General features: G+C 47.7%; 1 protein-coding gene across 1 annotated transcript in view; it reads left to right on the plus strand.

The window, feature by feature from the left end:
• LOC140733327 (tumor necrosis factor receptor superfamily member 10B-like) overlaps positions 1-18616 on the plus strand; it is a 59033-nt gene that overhangs the window by 16264 nt on the left and 24153 nt on the right. Inside the window, exons 2-6 of the mRNA XM_073056522.1 lie at positions 7354-7519; positions 8717-8848; positions 10787-10901; positions 13460-13554; positions 13641-13724. Coding sequence (XP_072912623.1) covers positions 7354-7519; positions 8717-8848; positions 10787-10901; positions 13460-13554; positions 13641-13724 — 592 coding nt within the window. The remainder of the gene's footprint in view (positions 1-7353; positions 7520-8716; positions 8849-10786; positions 10902-13459; positions 13555-13640; positions 13725-18616) is intronic.

Below are 18616 nucleotides of genomic sequence, written 5' to 3' on the forward strand. Positions count from 1 at the left end.
CTCCCTATAGATGCTGCCTGGCCTGCTGTGTTCCACCAGCATATTGTGTGTGTTGCTTGAATTTCCAGCATCTGCAGATTTCCTCGTGTTTGCCCAATTAAAATGGTGCCCACAATGTAAGCTGAAAAGTTTTCTATCTTGTTTCAGTCTGCTTGGGCAGGGCGGGTTTTAGAAAGGCTGTAAAAGCATCTCACGCTCATCGCTCTGTGCGTTGTGTTTACATGTTTGTCAGCTTGCGATCCCATTGATGTGTGTGCTCCATGTGGAAAGCATATTTTCATGAGTGTTTGTGATGACAAAATGACTCGCCAGTATTGCAACAGCTGCAATACTTCCTGTTATATTTGTGGTGAGTGTATGCTTAAATCTGAAAAGGCGGGAGTGTGACTGCTCTTCAGAAAGCTCTACGATGGCTGTAAAACTGGCAACCAAGACAAAGCCTGCATTCCTCACACTTGGTTGCGATCTTGGAGCTTGGCTCAGAGGCGCTCGGAAGTCGAAAGTTGTTCACTCTCCCGGTGATATGGCGGGAGCAGAAGGATTCCGCCTGATTGGTGTGACCGGTTTCCCTGCTTAGAAACAAGAAATCGGTCGTACATCGCAGTCTCCCGTCAGCCGCGTGACTTCTGCTGCGTGGCAACAGTCTTCCAGTGCTGAAGCCACCAGAGACATGGGGGCAACTGAAGATGACATGGTGCTCGAGCCAACACTGATACCCTCTCTGTCGAGTGAGCCTCATCCGATAACTCGGTCCGAGTCGAATGACCTGGTCAGAGTCTTGAGTTTGTCGAAAGCAAAATCAGAACGACCAGGTTAAGCCCTGCCATCTCCAGGCACGGAAATGTCCGTGAAGGGTTTCAATATTTGAGACAGATGCTTCCCGGAATAAATGATGCCAAGATTATGGAAGGCATTTATGTTGGTGCGCAAATCAAACAGGTCATCGATGACAGGCAATTCAAAACAAAATTTTAATGGGACTGGAGAAAATTACATGGAAGGCATTGAAGGGTGCTGTTGAAAATTTTCTTAGCAACTACAGAAAACCAAACTAGGTGCAGCTGGTTGACGACACGTTTCAAGCTACAAAACCATGAAGTGCAACGTGTCACTAAAGATTCATTTTCTGCATTCCCGTTTAGACTTCTTCCCTGCAAATCTTGGGCTGTCAGTGACGAGCACGGTGAGAGGTTTCACCAGGACGTTGCGGTCATGGAGAAAAGATACCAGGGCAACTGGAATCCATCAATACTGGCTGATTATTGTTGGACACTTAAACGAGAAGCCTCAATCACTGAGTACGAATGAAAATCATCAACAAAACAAGTTTTAGCTTAGCTGAACTATTGCGAAGTGTCAGTACCGATATACAATTAAACACATTATATTCAATAAAAGCTAATTTTTAGTTTCTCCAAGTTCTTACGTGATAACAAGTAATCTGAAATTATAGGCAACACAAGTGAATCTGCAGATGCTGGAAATAAATTTTTAAAAATAAATAAATAAATAACTCCTCCTGATGAAGGGTTTTGGCCCAAAACGTCGTTATTACCTCTTCCCATAGATGCTGTCTGGCCTGCTGAGTTCTGCCAGCATTTTGTGTTTTTTAATCTGAAATTATGTTTGTGTTCAGCTAAAAGCAGTCCATCATAATCAAAAAAAACGATTCCGAGGAGGCAACGCTTTAGAAAGTATTTGCTGTGCAGGGATATTGAAGAGGTGAATGTGGAGAGGAGAGTGGGGGGGAGAGTCTAGGGCCAGAGGGCACAGCCTCAGAATAGAAGTAGATCGCAGTAGGACAGAGATGAGGAGTTTCTTTAGCCAGAGGGTGGTGAATCTGTGGAGTTCATTGTCACAGACCAAGTCATTGGATATACGTAAAGCGAAGCCTCTTGATTAGTAAGAGCGTCAAAGGTTACGGGGAGAAGGCAGGAAAATGGGATTGAGAGGGATAAATAATCACCCGTGGTGATTGTTTTTATATCCTAATCCTCTCTAAATGAATGTTGCCTTTCCCTTCCTTACCACCAGCTCAGCCTACAAGTTACCCTTTAGGGAGTCATACACCAGGACTCCAAACTTCGCACCTCAGATTTCTGAATTTAGAAAATATTCTGTGCCTTTAATCATTCTACCGAAGTTCATGACCATACACTTCCCCACTCTATATTCCATCCGCCACTTCTTTGCCTGTTCTCCTAATCTGTCTAATTCCTTCTGCAGGCTCCCTGCTTCCTGAACACTACCTGCCCCTGCACAGATCTTCACATCGCTTTTATTTACATCATCCACAAACTTCACTGAGATATTTGTTATAATCTGCATAATATGCAAAATAATGTGAGTAGAACATTGTGGTACTATTATGAATAACAGTCAAAAGGGTTCAAGACAGCAAGATTGGAACTCATTGCAAGGCTCAGAGATGCAGTGGTTTAGATAGGATTGCGGTAAATATCATCTGCTGAGTCACCTATAGAAGTTTTGGGATTTCTGAAATGTTGGAGATTGAATGTGTTCTTCCCCGTTCCCCTTGGCATCTGACTGCACTAGTCCAACAACTGTACAAACTTCTCTTGCCCCCTGTCTTTTTCCCTTATTAGGGGGAGAGAGAGAGAGTCTGTGGTATGTCGAATGCCGGGTGAACGAGTGGTCTTTGAGGTCCTGCAAGTCTGTGTCTTTATTGATGCTTTGCTGAACGTTTCAGTGCTCGGTGGGGGGGCGCCGATGTTTTTTGCTGGTGGGCAAGTGGGGATCATTGCTTTACTGTTGCTTGTGCGTGGGAGGGGGGAGCTGGAGGGGGCTTTGGTGTTCTAACATTTAACTGTCATTCATTCTTTGGGGTACTCCCCTGTTTTCGTGGATGTTTGCGAAGGAAAAGAATTTCAGGATGTATATTGTATACATTTCTCTGACCTTTGAAATGAACAATGCAAAGCAGGGCGATCAAGGTGAAGATGATGGCCATTCGTGGACCTCTCATGGGCTCATGGATCATTCAGAAATCTGGTGGCGGAGGGGAAGAAGCATTGAATGTGGCTCCCTCCTCCCTGGCGGTAGTCATGGGGAGAGGACATGCCCTGGATGGTGGATGCTGCCTTTCAGAGGCATCGGAACAGGCATGAAGGGCAGAATCGTCTATTGCACTCATGTTATAGCAGGGCAGCTTTTAGTAGTTGGCTGCAAATCTGAAATTCTGCTTGGGACCAATTTCCTCCTCCTGACCCAGGAACAGGAACGGTACTTGGACACGCAAGTTGTCCGCACACTTGTGTCTCGAGCAGTGGAACTCCCTGCGGAGTAAAGCAGTGCTACTCCTGGCGAGGGAACATGCCATACCTCGAGGGAACGCTCGCTGTCACCCTGTCGGACTGGAATTTCAAAGGTATCGGGCACCGGTGTCACATGAGAGAGTCGTGATTGGCCGACACTTCCACCCTGCACTAATCGTGCTGCACGCTGGTTCTGGAATCATGTTCAGGTCTTTGGGGGTGGGGGTGGGAGTCCTTGCCCGGGACTGGAGGAATGCTGAAGAGCGGGTGGGCGTCAGGAATGCGAGGAAGGGTGTGTCAACAGAGGATTGGAGCAGATAGATCATTTTTTTAACCACCACAAGAATGAATTAAAATAAAACAGCCTGAGATGTTCAGTAGAAATCTGCCTGCCTTGTTAGACCAGTTGTTGAAAGCAAATGTGCAGGAAAAGCAGGTGCTGAGAAGGCAAATGGAATGCTGGCAGAGCTTTGAAGTACAGAAAAAACAAAAACTGTCCGCCCACTACAGGAAATATTGTGTTCAGTTTTGGCCTTCTCGTCTGGGAAAGGGTATGAATGTAGTGAGGGTTCACCAGAGGGGTTCCCAGTCGGATAGAGGGGTTGAGTTAGGAGAGAAGGGGTCAAGTACTCCTTTTTTACTGAGGTTTAGAAGAATTGAAGTTGAGTTTATTGTCATTTGAACACGTACATGTCTGCAATTTCCAAAAATGTATGGGTTAGGGTTAGTAAGTCAAGTCACTTTTATTAACATTTTGACCATAACTGCTGGTACAGTGCATAGTAAAAATGAGACAACGTTTTGTTCAGGACCATGGTGTTACATGACACAGTACAAGAACTAGATTGAACTACGTAAAAAACAACACAGAAAAAAACTACACTAGACTAGAAACCTACATTGGACTGCATAAAGTGCACAAAACAGTGCAGGCATTACAATAAATAATAAACAGGACAATAGGGCAAGGTGTCAGTCCAGGCTCTGGGTATTGAGGAGTCTGATAGCTATATGTTACATAGTCTGGTCGTGAGATCCCGAATGCTTTGGTGCCTTTTCCCAGACAGCAGGAGGGAGAAGAGTTTGTATGAGGGGTGCATGGGGTCCTTCATAATGCTGTTTGCTTTGCGGATGCAGCGTGTAGTGTAAATGTCCGTGATGGTGGGAAGAGAGATCCCGATGATCTTCTCAGTTGACCTCTATCAACTGCAGGGTCTTGCGATCCGAAATGGTGCAATTTCCGAACCAGGCAGTGATGCAGCTGCTCAGGATGCTCTCAATACAACCCCTGTAGAATGTGATGAGGATGGAGGGTGGGAGATGGACTTTCCTCAGCCTTCGCAGAAAGCAGGATGTGTGGGCATGTTATGTTGGCTGTCCCAGCACCTCCCCGAACAGTGTTGGTCGTCGAAGCAACTGATGCATTACACTATATGTGATTTAAATCTTTAAAGGTGTGGTAAAATTTTAATCTTTAAGGTGTGGTGAATTTAAATTTAAATTTAAATCTTTAAGGTGTTCACAGATGTGCAGTGTCACGAAAGCAGCATTCAGAAGGGAAGCATTTCAGTATTCTGTACTGCCTGCCCGACGGTAGCTGTGAGAGGACAGCATGGCCTGGGTGGTTTGCTAGATGTCGCCTTCTTGAGGCAGTGCCTGAGGTAGATACTCCGAGGGTAGGGAGGGGTAGGCCCGTGATGTGCTGGGCACAGTTCACTGCGGTCTGCAGAATGCCGAGTTATGGGAAGGCAGTGTTGGTGCTGAAATGCACAGGAGGAGAAGTTTGGGTAGGTACACGGGCAGTAGGGGTATGGAGAGCTGTGGTCCCAGTGCGGGAAGGCAGTTTAAATGGTTCAGCATGGACTGGATGGGCCGAACGGCCTGTCTCTGCGCTGTACTTTTTGGTGACTCTGAAACTTGGGGACACGTTGTACGGGGCTATTCCGCATAGGAGGGAGAGGGTAGTTTCCAGGCGGGATGCCCTGCCTGTCGCGGTTACACCCAGACGTGCAGTGAACTGCCTCGTTTGCGCCAACAGCTAACGCAATCCGAGGATGTGCCAGGGGCAGCCTGCAAGTGTCACCACGCGTACAGCGCCAACGTAACTCATCCCCAGCTTACTAACCCTCGCCCGTACGTCTCCGGGATGTGGGGGGAAACCCAGTCATCTACAGGAAGAACGGGCAGACTCCTTACAGACAGCGGCAGGAATTGAACACAGGTCGCCGGGGCAACCCGACTGTGCTACCCGACTGTCAAAGTCAAAGTAAAATTTATTATCAGACTACATACGCATCACCACCTACGACCCTGAGATTCTTTGTCTGTGGTCATTCTTAGCAAATCTATAGAACAGTAACTGTAAACAGGATCAATGGACAGCAGACTGTGTAAATGCAGATATCAATAAATAATGAGTGTGAAATAACTAGAGGTCACGGGTCATAGTGTCAGGCTATTGAGGAAGACATTTGGATCTGAGATCAGTAACTTCACTGGAAAGGTGGTGTAACTCTCTTTTCCACAAGATGGTGATGACCATGACCTTGAATATTAGGTGGTGGATGGATGTCCGCACACGAGAAACATCAAAGGGTGTGGGGGGTGAGCAGGAATATGGTTCAAGTTCAAGTTTAATTGTCGTTCAACCATACTGACGTACACAGCTAAATGAAGCCTTGTTCCTCCGGGGCCCCAGGTGCAAAACATAGTGCCGACGGTCACACAGACCACACGGTCACGAAAAACAATAATAGCACGTGTCTGAGTGGCATGGCCTGAAAATTAATGGTGCTTGGATGTTGTGAGCCACGTTTCTGCGAGAACAAGCTCACAGCAGTTCCTCATCTCTCTCTCTCTGGGTCAGCCGCAGATGAAGGCGATTCAGCTTGCCTTTCTGGGAACAAGCGAACACTGGAGAGCAGCATCGACGGGAGAGCCAGATGGACGTTCACGGTTGCTTTGAATTTCGGCTGACTGACCTACAGCTGCTGTGCCTGTATCCCAGGCTCCTCCCAGAGGTGGGAGAGGTTGGGGGTTGAACAGGGTTAGGAGAGACTTTGTTACTGTGGGTCAGATGGCCTCGGGTTCTGGTGTTGAGCATCAGCTGCGGAAGGCGTGCACTTGGCTAGGCTGGGTAGGAATGGTTTCCCTCCCCTAAGTGTCAGCTGATGTGTCTGGAGCTGTTGTGGTTCCACAAAGAAAGGGGAAGTGTAAATGAGAGGTATTCCCAGCAGCTGAAAATTTCTAGTAATTGGTGTGGTTCATCTAGGATTTTCGTGATGCGCTGAGGCGGTTTTTGTATGGCCGCTTCTCTTGCCTTTGGCGCTTGGACACACTGTTGTCTACCACCCAGTCATGAGGAGGTCTCTGTACGCTAATGCAAACATCTGATCAGCCAGTCGTCAAACAACTCTGCATAAAAGCACGCAGGCATGGTCAAGAGGTTCAGTCGTTGTTCAGGCTAAACATCAGAATGGGGAAGAAATGTCTGATCCAAGTGGCTTAGACAGTGGGGTGATCGTTGGTGCCAGATGGGGTGGTTTGAGTATCTCTGAAACTGCTGACCTCCTGGGATTTTCAAGTAGGACAGTCTGTGGAGTTTACTGAGAATGGTGCGAGAAACAAAAAAGATCTAGTGAGTGGCAGTTCTGTGGGCAAAAACACTTTGAAAATGAGAGAAGCCAGAGGAGAATGGCTTGAGGGGTTCAAGCTGACAGGAAGGCGACAGTAACTCAAATAACCACACGTCGTAACTGTGGCGTGTGGAAGGTCTCTGCTTGCATGGTTTGAACCTTGAAGTGGACGGACTACAGCAGCGCTGAGTTTTGAGGAGTAGGTGATAAAGTGGCCATGGATGCATATGGTGATCCAAGTTGATCCTTGGAAAGGTTAAAGGGCTGAAGAAGTTCCCCTGCATCTTCCTTCAGCTCTCCATCGTGCATCACAAGGCTTAAATACCACCCTTGTGAAGCACCTGTTGCAACCTTTCCCACTCCGTCAGCTTGTGTGTGTGTGTGGTTGCTCTGGATTTCCGGCATCTGCAGAATCTTGTGTTAATCCTTGCTGTTCTGTTCAGTGTTTTGTTGTAGGGCTGTCTGTGGGTCCCACTGAACACGGAGGCCCTGTGAAGAGAGAAGTGATCCATGGAAGTTATCGCAACTGGACCAGCCGAAGTTCTCACTGCATCACGGAGGAATATTACGCTGTGAGGAGTCACCTGTGCTGTAAAAAATGCCCCGCAGGTAGGCTGAGGTTCTGCGGTTGTTGAACGCACCACTCTGCTCTTGTACGGACAGGTTGCACTGCTGGTTCAGGAGCAGAGGCAAGGCCTGGACTGGTCTTGGCCCAGTGCCCTGATCCGTGCGTTGCCAATTTTGACTCCTGATGAGCCTAACATCGGTCCTGCCGTTTCCCCACAACAACACCTTAACGTCTCCTTCAGGAGAGCAGCTCCTATTGCTTGGCTGATCAGGTCAGGTCCGAGTTCCGCCTGAAATTTGTGACCAGGTTCTTCACTGCTTTGAGTTTCAGAGCATGACAAACAGGCCCTTCAGCCCATCTAGTCCATGCCAAACTATTCCAGTCCCATCCACTTGAATCCTGACCATGGCCCTCCATACTCCTACGTGTACCTGTCCAAATTTCTCTTGCATGTTACAATCAAGCTGCTGTCCCCCACTTCTTGCTGGCGGCTTGTTCCACATCTCCATCGCCCTGGGGGCAGAATCTGCCCCTCACATTCCCATCAAACATTTTGCCTTTCACCCTTGACCCATGACAACGCAGTGGGGGAGAAAGCCTGCTTGCATTTGCCTGATCTATACCCCTCCTAGGGTCGGGAGGCTGTGAATGCAAGCAACATGTTTCGATAAATAAACTTGAATTCTGAACCCTTGTGGCTCAGAAAGAGTCCCGTGGTCCCAGATCTGAAGGGACGGGATAGGAGACCCAGAACCATTCAGGACTGGATTCTCTACTTTCCGCCCGGCCACCCATTTGTAATAAATAGCTAGGTTTGATTAGCTTTGTGTCAAACATACAGCAAATCAGTGCTTTGCATCAATGGCTAACACGATCCAAGGGCCGCACAGGGGGGCCAGCCCAGTTTCTAGCACCAACGTAGCATTGCCCATAACTTCCGGACCCTTGTGTCTCTGAAATCTGGGTGGAAACTGTTCCATCTAGAGGTACGAGCCCGTTACAGGCAGCGGCAGGAATTGAACTCCGCACGCTGGCACTGTGAAGCATTACAGTGACCCCCTGCGCTGCTGTGCCACCTTCGCTGGCGTGGCCCCCACAGACTCGCTGAGTTCATTGGTCGGGCGCAGATGCCCGCTTGTGGCCACAACAGGGCAGACCATTCTCTGGCGATTGGTACCCGCCACGTCTCCCTCGGCCTGCCTGGGCGTGCCGACTGACAGCCTGCCCTGTGATTGCAGGGACTCGTGTGGCCGCGCATTGTCAGAAGAACCTGGAGAGTGCGAATTGCCAGCCCTGCGTGGCGGGGGAGGAGTACACCAAGTGGGAGAACGGGCTGGAGAAGTGTCTGCCTTGCCAGACTTGTCGGAAAGGTAGGCAACGTGGTTGAATGTTCTTCTGGCATCTGGGTGCTGGTCATCGGTTGCTGTGAAAACTTCACGTCACTTCCCCAACCCTCCACGCCGTCTCTCTACGGCTACGTGTTGACACTGGCTTCTTGAGTTGCTCCTGACTCTAGGACCGGGCAGTGTTTGAAAAATGGCCACAAACGTTGGGTTCATAGTGCACGGTGGGAGGAGCGGTGCTGAGGGTGAGAGGGGGCAACACCGAGAGAGGGTCGCATTGTGGGAGCGGCGGCACCTCGCCAGCTCTCTGGACAAGGTTGGTTTCTCTTTTCGGATACAAATCCTGGAGACCAGTGACGAGGAAGGAGGGAGGAGCAAGAGTTTCATCTTTGACGGTAATTTCTTCCGTTTCGCCACGTCTGCGACAATGGCGAGGAGGGGCGGGTTGAGGTAAAGGGCAGGAGGCTATGAGGAAGGAGGAACAGCTCCAGGCCTCTCTCTCACGGGAGAAAGAGCCTGTGGTTTCCCTTAGACCTAACCTGGATGGCAGGATGGCTCAGCGAGGGCTTGGAGGAGCCGTGGGAAGATCCGGTGCTGAGGAATATTAACTCCTCTGAAATTGAGGTTAGAACTACCCACGTCGGCAGAAAAAAAGGCGAGTCCGCTGAATCTGAAGATCAGGAACTGTCAGGGGGCTCAGGGCTGTCAGAGGAAAGAGTCTCTCTCTGTCTCTGTGTCTCCCTTGAGTTTGTGAGTCTGTGCCCTCTAGGTTGACATATGAGGATAATCTAAGGGGATGGACTTGCCCCTCCGTCGGGGTGGTGCGCTCATAAACAGATATCCGCTGGGGAAAGGATTGGGGGGGGGTTACTAGCAGAAGGGGGTTTGCCTGTAGGGGCCGTCTCTACGGAATCCGAGTGGCCTGCTGGAGGCCATTGGGTTCCGAGGAGATCTGGAGATCTCCTGGGCCTCTGACCTTCCCAGAGAGGTGGAGTGCCGGAGGCCTATTGAATATTCAAAGGCTTACATAGAGTGGATGTGGAGAGGATATTTCCCGTAGTGGGGGAGACGAGTACCGGGGGTACAGTCTTAGAACAGAGATGAGGAAAAAATTCTTTAGCCAGAGGGTGGTGAATCTGTGGAACTCGTTGCCACAGATGGCTGTGCAGACCAAGTCATTGGGGGTATTTAAGTCTGTATTTATACGGAGGTTGAGAAGTTGCAGCCCCTGTTTTGACTACGCTTCAGCCCCGCACTCCTGATCTATGGGGGGGGTTGCTCAGGGATTCTCCTGGTCGGCCTGCTCCTGGGCCTTGGGCCCAGTTGACAGGCCTGCCCAAACTGACTGCGTGACTCTCACTCTCGGGGGTTACATCGGTGGCTAGGTACCCTTGGGGAGAGGGAACATATGGGAGTCATCCTACAATGGAGGGGGTGCCCCCCCCCTCCCCAGGAATTGATTGTACAATTGTATTTTAATTTAGAAGCATAGAAACCTACATCACATTACAGGCCCTTCGGCCCACAATGTTGTGCCGACCATGTAACCTACTCTAGAAACTGCCTAGAATTTCCCTAACGCATAGCCCTCTGTATTTCTAAGCTCCACGTACCTATCTAAGAGGGTCTTAAAAGACCCCATTGTATCCGCCTCCAGCACCGTCGCTGGCAGTGCATTCCACACTCTCTGTGTGAAAAACTTACTCAAATATCCCCCTTGTACTTGAGTGTAAATAACTCGTAGACTTGATTTATAAGGTGTTTTGTGTTGTTTTCAAATAAGGGAGGGGCCTCTGAATGGTCAACTCCCTATCCCTGGTGAGGCAAACTCACTTGCTCCCCCTGCCCGCCAGACCCGTGAGATTCCAGCCAGCTTCCATCCTCGCCCGCAGGTGTCCCTGGACTGACGTGTGGATCGGTAATTTCCCATCGTGTGGGTGTGTCACTCTCCCTCTCTCTCTACAGATCAGTGGCAGGTGTCCCCTTGCACCCCGCGGACGGACACGGTGTGCGAGTGTCGAGCTGGTTCCTTCTGCGTCCCTGATCAGGCCTGTGAAGTGTGCCAGAAATGTAAATCCCGGTAAGTAATATCCATCTCCAATATGAACGGACAGCGTGCATTTCAGTTGTTCGGTACAAATAATCTTTACGGTGTGACACCCTTGTGACCCTGCCCTAGGGGTTAGTGACACTGGCCTTTGGCCTGCAGACACTCCCACCACAACCTGATTTATAACAGTAAGACTCTGCTTGCTCGTGCCAACTGTACCATCGGGCAGAAGATACAAATGCCTGAAAGCATGTACCACCAGGCTCAAGGACAGCTTCTACCCCTGCGTCATAAGACCATAAACTTCTCCCCAGGGCGACAGGATGGGCTCTTGACCCGAATCTACCTCGTTGTGACCTTGCGCCTTATTGACTATCCGCACTGCACTTTCTCAGTAACTGTAGCACTTTAGTCTGCGTATAAAGTCCTCACCTATTTAGCCTTACCCTATAACTTGGGTCCTCAGGTCCTGGCATCATCCTTGTAAATTTTCTCTGCACTCTTTCAACCCTCTTAGATCAATCTCTGTCAAGTCTTTGATATCTTTCCCATATGTAGGTGATCAGAACTGCACCCAATACTCCAAATTAGGCCTCACCAATGTCTTCAACATAACATCCCGTCTCCCTTACCCGATACATTGATTTACGAAGGCCAATGTGCCAAAAGCTTTCTTTACGAGCCCATTTACCTGCAACACCACTTTCAAGAAATTATGGCTCTGTATTCCCAGATCCTTCTGTTCCACCGCACTCCTCGGTGGCCTGCTGGTCACTGTGTAAGCCCTACCCTGGCTAGTTCCCCCAAAGTGTCACACCCCACACTTGTCTGCATTAAATTCCATCTGCCCATTTTCAGACCGTTTTCCCGTCTGGTCCAGATCCTGCTGCAAGCATTGATGATGGCCTTCCCTCCTGTCCATTAAGCCCCCCCAAACTTGGCTGATTCAATTTATTACATTATCATCCAAGTTATTGATATAGATGACAAACAACGAACCCAGCACCGACCCCTGGGACATTCCAGTAGTCACAGGCCTCCAGACAGAGAGCAACCATTTACCACCACCCTCTGACTTCTCCCACTAAGGCAATGTTGAATCCAATTTACTACCTCATCCTGAATGCAAGTCACCTTCTGGGTGACTAGTCTCCCATGCAGGACTTTGTCAAGTGCCTTGCTAAAGTCCACGTAGACAACGTCTGCTGCCTTTCCTTCATTAACTCTCCTGGTAATTTCCTGGAAAAACTTCCCAAGATTGGTTAGACTCAAATAAACCAGCTTACGTGATCCCCAAGCACGTGTTTGCTGGGACCAGTTCCTTACCTCCCAGCATGCACACATAGGCCAACATCAGCATGGGTCGGTATTGAAGAAAGCCTTTAAGGTGTTAGACCGCAACAATATCAAGTAGAGTCTGTATCTACTGACAGTACTTGTATTACTCAGGTAGCAAACACATAAATTTACAAAACTTTGTCAAAGAATAGTAAAGGTAACACCTAGGGAAACAAGTCTATGCTAGCCAGGCGTTCTTCTTGGTCCCGATGTAACCTCCATCCACTTCTGGTTGGTCGCTCCCTGTACTCCCAAATTTCTCCATCCTTGCTCCTGTTGTCAGATCAAACTCTGCTTTAGTTTCATTGGGTCAAGATCATCTGACTGACCCCTACATCAGCTTCTCATTGGTTGGGACCCAAGCTCATCTGACTGATCCCTGTATCAGCTTCTGATTGGATGTGATTCAAGCTCATCTGACTGATCCCTGTATCAGCTTCTGATTGGATGTGATTCAAGCTCATCTGACTGATCCCTGTATCAGCTTCTGATTGGATGTGATTCAAGCTCATCTGACTGAACCCTGTATCAGCTTCTGATTGGATGTGGCTCAAGCTCATCTGACTGACCCCTGTATCAGCTTCTGATTGGATGTGACTCAAGCTCATCTGACTGACCTCTCTATCAGCTTCTCATTGGATGTGACTGAAGCTCTGACTGGCCTATATCAGCTTCTCATTGGATGGGACCCAAGCTCATCTGACTAGCTCCTGTATCAGCTTCTCATTGGCTGGGACCCAAGCTCATCTGACTGGCCCCTGTATCAGCTTCTCATTGGCTGGGACCCAAGCTCATCTGACTGGCCCCTGTATCAGCTTCTCATTGGACGGGACCCAAGGCTACAAGCATAATTGCTTTATGGCTCTAGCACCCAGATTTGCCGTCTGGATAGTTTCCGACTTGGACGGGTTCAAACCCGTCCAAGCAGATAAGCCAGACCAGCAGACCCACAGGCTGTTCCTCCTGCAAGCCTGTGAGTTTACATAATAAGCAGCTTCTTGTCTGAAAGCCATTTCAGGTTTAGTAGATCATCAGCAGAAATCTCACTATGCCCACGTTCGGTTAATCACGCTCTGATTAAGCGATCCCTCAGCGAGAATCAGCCTGCAAAATGCTCACGCGGCAAGAGTAAAGACCTTTCCCTCTGCCCGTTTCCACTGCCCTTGCCTCCTTCCTCTTTGCTGAATTGTTCTCGCTGGCCAACACCTTGCACCCGATGAACAACCCTGTGATTCCATCTCATCTTCCAGCTGCCCAGAGGGTGAGATCACCAAGAACTGCACACCGACTTCAGACACTGAGTGCGGGAAGAGTAAAGCTGAAGTTAGTCCGACAGCAACGGGAAGTGAGTACCTTCTCCACGTGTTTAACAACTCCACTGCTGTTACAAAGGTGTTGGCGTCAATAACCGGAACCTCCTTTCCTTTTCAGGCAGTTATCTGGCATTCGTGATTATCCCCATTGTCGTCTTGGTTCTCATTGTTATTCTTGCGTATTACAGGAGGAAACTCTGTGGTAAGTCTCAACGAACTGATAAATGTACCCTGCTTGCTCACTCTTGCACCCTCCCCTCTGAACTTGTAATGTTTTATTCTGTTGACCCTGACCCTGATCTTGTGACTGAACCATTGACAAGGTTGGTGTGATTGTCGACGATGGCAGACACTGGCTCTCCCCCACGCACTTCCTCCTGGCTCTTATTGCCATCGGGGAGGAGGTACGGGGGGAGCCTTGCGTCCCACTAGGTTCAGGAACAGCCATCCTGAACTGGCTTGGATAACCTCCCTCACCTCAACACTGAACGGATTTCACAACCTGTAGGGTCTCGGCCCAAAACGTCAGCTGTTCGTTCCTCTCCGTGGATGCCTCCTGGCCTGCTGAATCCCTCCAGCGTTTTCTGTGTGCCACAAGTTACAGGCTCACTTCCGAAGCCTCTAACTCATGCTCTCAATATTCTTTTATATATTGCACCATTTGTCTTCTCTGCACATTTTTGTCAGTCTCATTATGTATAATTTTTCATTATTGTATTTAAATTCCCATAAATGTTTACAAGAAACTGAATCTCTAGATAGTATACGGTAACATGTACAGTCGGCCCTCCTTATCCGCGGATTCCACATGCGCGGATTCAACCAACCGTGGATCGGGAAAACCCGGAAGTTCTCTCTCCAGCACTTGTTGTTTGAGCATGTACAGACTATTTTTTCTTGTCATTATTCCCTAAACAATACAGTATAACAACTACTTACATAGCATTTACATTGTATTAGGTATTATAAGTAATCTAGAAATGACTTAAAGTACAGGCAGTCCCCGGGTTATGAATGAGTTCCATTCCTGAGTCCGTCTTTAAGTCGGATTTGAAGTTGGAACAGGTACATCCGGTATTATTTAGTGTCAGTCAAACATTTTTCTTAGTATATAGAACATATTTTACCTTTCTACGCATATAAAACACTTAAGAAACATACGTATTTCAATAATTAAACCACTGCGTTGCTTAGTAATAAATGTAGCTTTCATTGGGGCAGGGCCTTTCACATGCTCCATTAAAATTGTTCTGATCGTTGACCGACTGTAGCCTAAAGCTTTTCCAATGACCGATGGTGTTTCGCCTCTTTCCGATTGCTTTATTACTTCCACCTTATTTTCAATCGTGATCGTGATTATTTTCGTGAACAGAAAATAATCACGGATTCAGAGCTGCACCGCCAGGTCCTAATATCCACCGCACTAAAGTCCGGGGTTCCGCTGGGTCTTAAAGACCACCGCACTGAGCCAGATTAAATAAGGGACTTGAGCATCCGCGTATTTTGGTATCCGCGGGGGATCTCGGAACCAATCCCCTGCAGATAAGGAGGGCCGACTGTACATAGTTTTATAATAAATTTACTTTGGCCCTGACTCCACTCAACATCAAATCAATGTTTCTTGACAGTTCCTGACTTCTGACAGCTCTACCTCTAGCCTTAACCTCACGTTCCTTCAAGAGTACCAGGTCCACAAGTCCTCCCAACTTAATCCTGAGCCATGGGACCTAATCCTCCTTGTATTGGGACAGGCTGCACTTGACTCCGAGGGGGACCAATATCCTTGCAGGGAGCTGTTGGGAGTGGTTTAGACTAATATGGCAGGGAGATGGGAACCAGGATGATAGAGCTGAGGATGAGCCAGCCGGTTTACAAGTAGATGATGTAATATGTAACATAAATGTAAGGAAGGACAGGCCAACGATTGGGTACAACTGCAGATAGAGGCAAAATTCATGAGGGTGAAGAATGCAGGACTGAAGGTGCTGTATTTAAACGCGCGTAGCGTTCAGAATAAGGTGGTTGCCATGGCGCAGTTAGAGATTGTATGTTGTTGTGGGCATCACTGATTCATGGCTGAAAGAAGGCCGTAGTTGGGAGCTAAACATCAAAAGGGATGTACGTTGTATTGAAAGGACAGGCAGGAAGGCAAAGGCAGTGGTGTGGCTCTGTGGGTAAGAGCTGGAATTATATCTTTAGAAGAGGTGACATAGGGTCAGAGAATGTCGAATCTTTGTGGGTGGAGTTAAAAAACTGCAAAGGTGAAAAAACCATTATGGGAAACATACATAGGCCTCCAAATAGTAGCCAAGATGTGGGGTTGAGATTGCAGAGGGAGCTGGAAAGGACATGTAGTAAGGGTGACGACACGATTGTAAAGGGGGACTTCAATATGCAAGGGGATTGGGAAAATCAAGTTGGTATTGGATCGCAAGAGGGGGAATTTATTTGATGCCTACGAGATGACGTTTTAGAACACCGTGTGCTCAAGCTGACTAGGGGAAAGGTTATCTTTGATTGGGTGTTGTGTAATAGCCCTGATTTTATTAGTCAGCTAAACATAAAGCAATGCTTATAACGCCCTGTTTATAATGTGATTGAATTTGTATGGCAATTTGAGAGGGAGAAGCATAAGTCACATGTATCAGTATTGCAGTGGAACGAAGGGAATTACAGAGGCACGAGAGAGGAGTTTGCCCAGGTGGGTTGTAGGGGGTACTGGTAGGATGACTCAGAGCAGAGGTGGCTGAAGTTTCAGAGAATAGTTCACAAGGCACAGGATAGACGTGTCCCGCAGAGGAAGTTGCTCTCAAATGGCAGGGCGAGGTAAACGGGGATGACGTGACTGCATAAAAGCCAAGGAAAGACCATATAAGGTAGCAAAGGTGAGTAGGAAGTTGGATGATTGGGAAGCTTTAAAAATCCAACAAAATGCAACTAAAAAAGTTATAAGAAGGGAAAAGATGAAATATGAGGGCAAACGAGCTGATAATATAAAGCAGGATACTAGGAACTTTTAAGGGAGGGGAGAGTAGATAACCGACCACTGGAAAATGCTGCTGGCAAGGTAATAATGGGGGACACAGAAATGGCGGAAGTACTTTGCTTTATTCTTCACTGTGGAAGATACTAGCTGTATGCTAGGGGTCCGTGAGAGTCGGGGAGCAGGCGTGTGCCATTGCTATTACAGAGGAAAAAGTGCTAGGCAGACTGAAAGGTCTGAAGGTGGATAAGTCACCCTGGACCAGATGGACTACATCCCAGAGTCCTGACAGAGGGGGCTGAAGAGGTCACTTGATTCTGGCTCAGTCCTGGACTGGAAAATGCAAATGTCACTCCACTCCTTAAGAAGAGAGGAAGACAAAAGAAAGGAAATTATCGGCCAGTTAACCTCAGTGGCTGGGAAGGAGTTGGTGGCCAATTTTAAGGAGAGGTTTCGAGGTACTTGGAGACTAATAATTCAAAGTCAGCATGGTTTCTGTAAAAGGAAATCTTCCCTGACGAATCTGTTGGAATTCTTCAGTGAGGTAACAAGCAGGGTGGACAAAGGAGAGGCAGTGGATGTCACTTACTATTGGAAGGTTATACTGCATCAACCTGCACTTCAAATACAGTTTTAAAATCAGTATTATAGTACAGAAACTGGCCCTTCAGCCCATCTAGTCCATGGGAAATTGTTATTCTGAATAGTGTTAATAACTTGCTGCTAGACCATGTTCTCCAATCAATGTACTTATCCAAACTTCTCTATAATGTTGAAATCAAACCACTGGCAGCTTATTCCACACTCTGAGTGAAGAAGCCCCCTCCCCCCACTCGTCTTCACATGTTTACCTCCCTATCTGGTCTCTACAGGGAAGTCTAGTTGCCAATACCCACTGTTTGAGTGCAGGGTCCCCCCCTCACTAGCAAGGAGAGGATACTCCCAGCTGAAAAAAAGTAGTTTAAGCAGTGAAATTTTAGCCAAATAATTCTTGACACACACTTGAAACTTTAGGATTTCTAACTTAAACGCAAGATGTCCGGCTTACAGATGACAAAGGATTGTCAAACACAGGTCCGATTCTCATAAACCAGAAGGACTTTCCATCGCGTTATGGACAAGCAAGCCAGTCATCGAGGCTGAGGAATGAATTCTTTTGCCTCCTGTTTGTGTCCTTTTCCTCATCATTTCCAGTAAATCTTCTTGTAAAGTTGAGTGGTGGTGGTGGGCCAGCATGAGGTGCATCACCGCCACCTACTGAGTTTGAGTGTGAGGCAAAGAGACCAGAAGTCTAGCCGCTAAATGCCACCCCTCCCCCCCAAAAAAAACTCATAATATTAAAAAGTTTAAAGCTTTTCAGAAAGTCAGATACACACTTGTATACATTACAATGTCAGTGATCTAACAAACTTAAACTTCAGTCTTAAACAGCTGTCCATGTCTGTCCTAAGATCTCAATCCGGCAATTTCCTTTGCACCTTATATAGGAACTGCATTCAAATAGTAAATGCTGCACCGTTTCTTGACAAGTGCTCTCCCTACAAATCCTGGGATTATGCGTATTAATCCTGAACAAGGAATTATTCAGCCTAGGATGTCCAATACTTGCATCTCTTCCCTTGATAATCTTGTCCTGATAGTCACCTGAAACAAACAGGGACACTGAACGACCTGCCATGTGATCTTTTGAACCATCTGTGAAGATATGTAAGAATCCGTTATCTCTCCCTTGCAGTTATTGCTAGACTTCCTGTGCCACTGATAGAACAATTACTGACTCTGATCTTTTCCTGAGGTCCCAGATCAGCCGCAGGCAGAGGGAAATTCCATGGAGGAGTGTCGGAAAGGGGCACACTGGGCCCATATTCCACATTAAACAACCCAAGATCTTGTGTTCATTCATTTCCCATCCACCTATGAAAGCAGTGCTCCCAACACTCAGTGTTGTTAATACTGGATGATCAACTTTATGTCTTCCTGCGTTAACCAAATAACCATTGCGAACAGTAGCTGTGTAGTTGGAACATTTCTACCAGTCTTGCTGAAATTGGAGATGATTTAATAGCATCACAATGTAACCTCAGTACCTGAGCTTGAACTCTGTCTGGGGG

This window comes from Hemitrygon akajei, chromosome 1 (genome assembly GCF_048418815.1).
Source record: "Hemitrygon akajei chromosome 1, sHemAka1.3, whole genome shotgun sequence".
NCBI lineage: Eukaryota > Metazoa > Chordata > Chondrichthyes > Myliobatiformes > Dasyatidae > Hemitrygon > Hemitrygon akajei.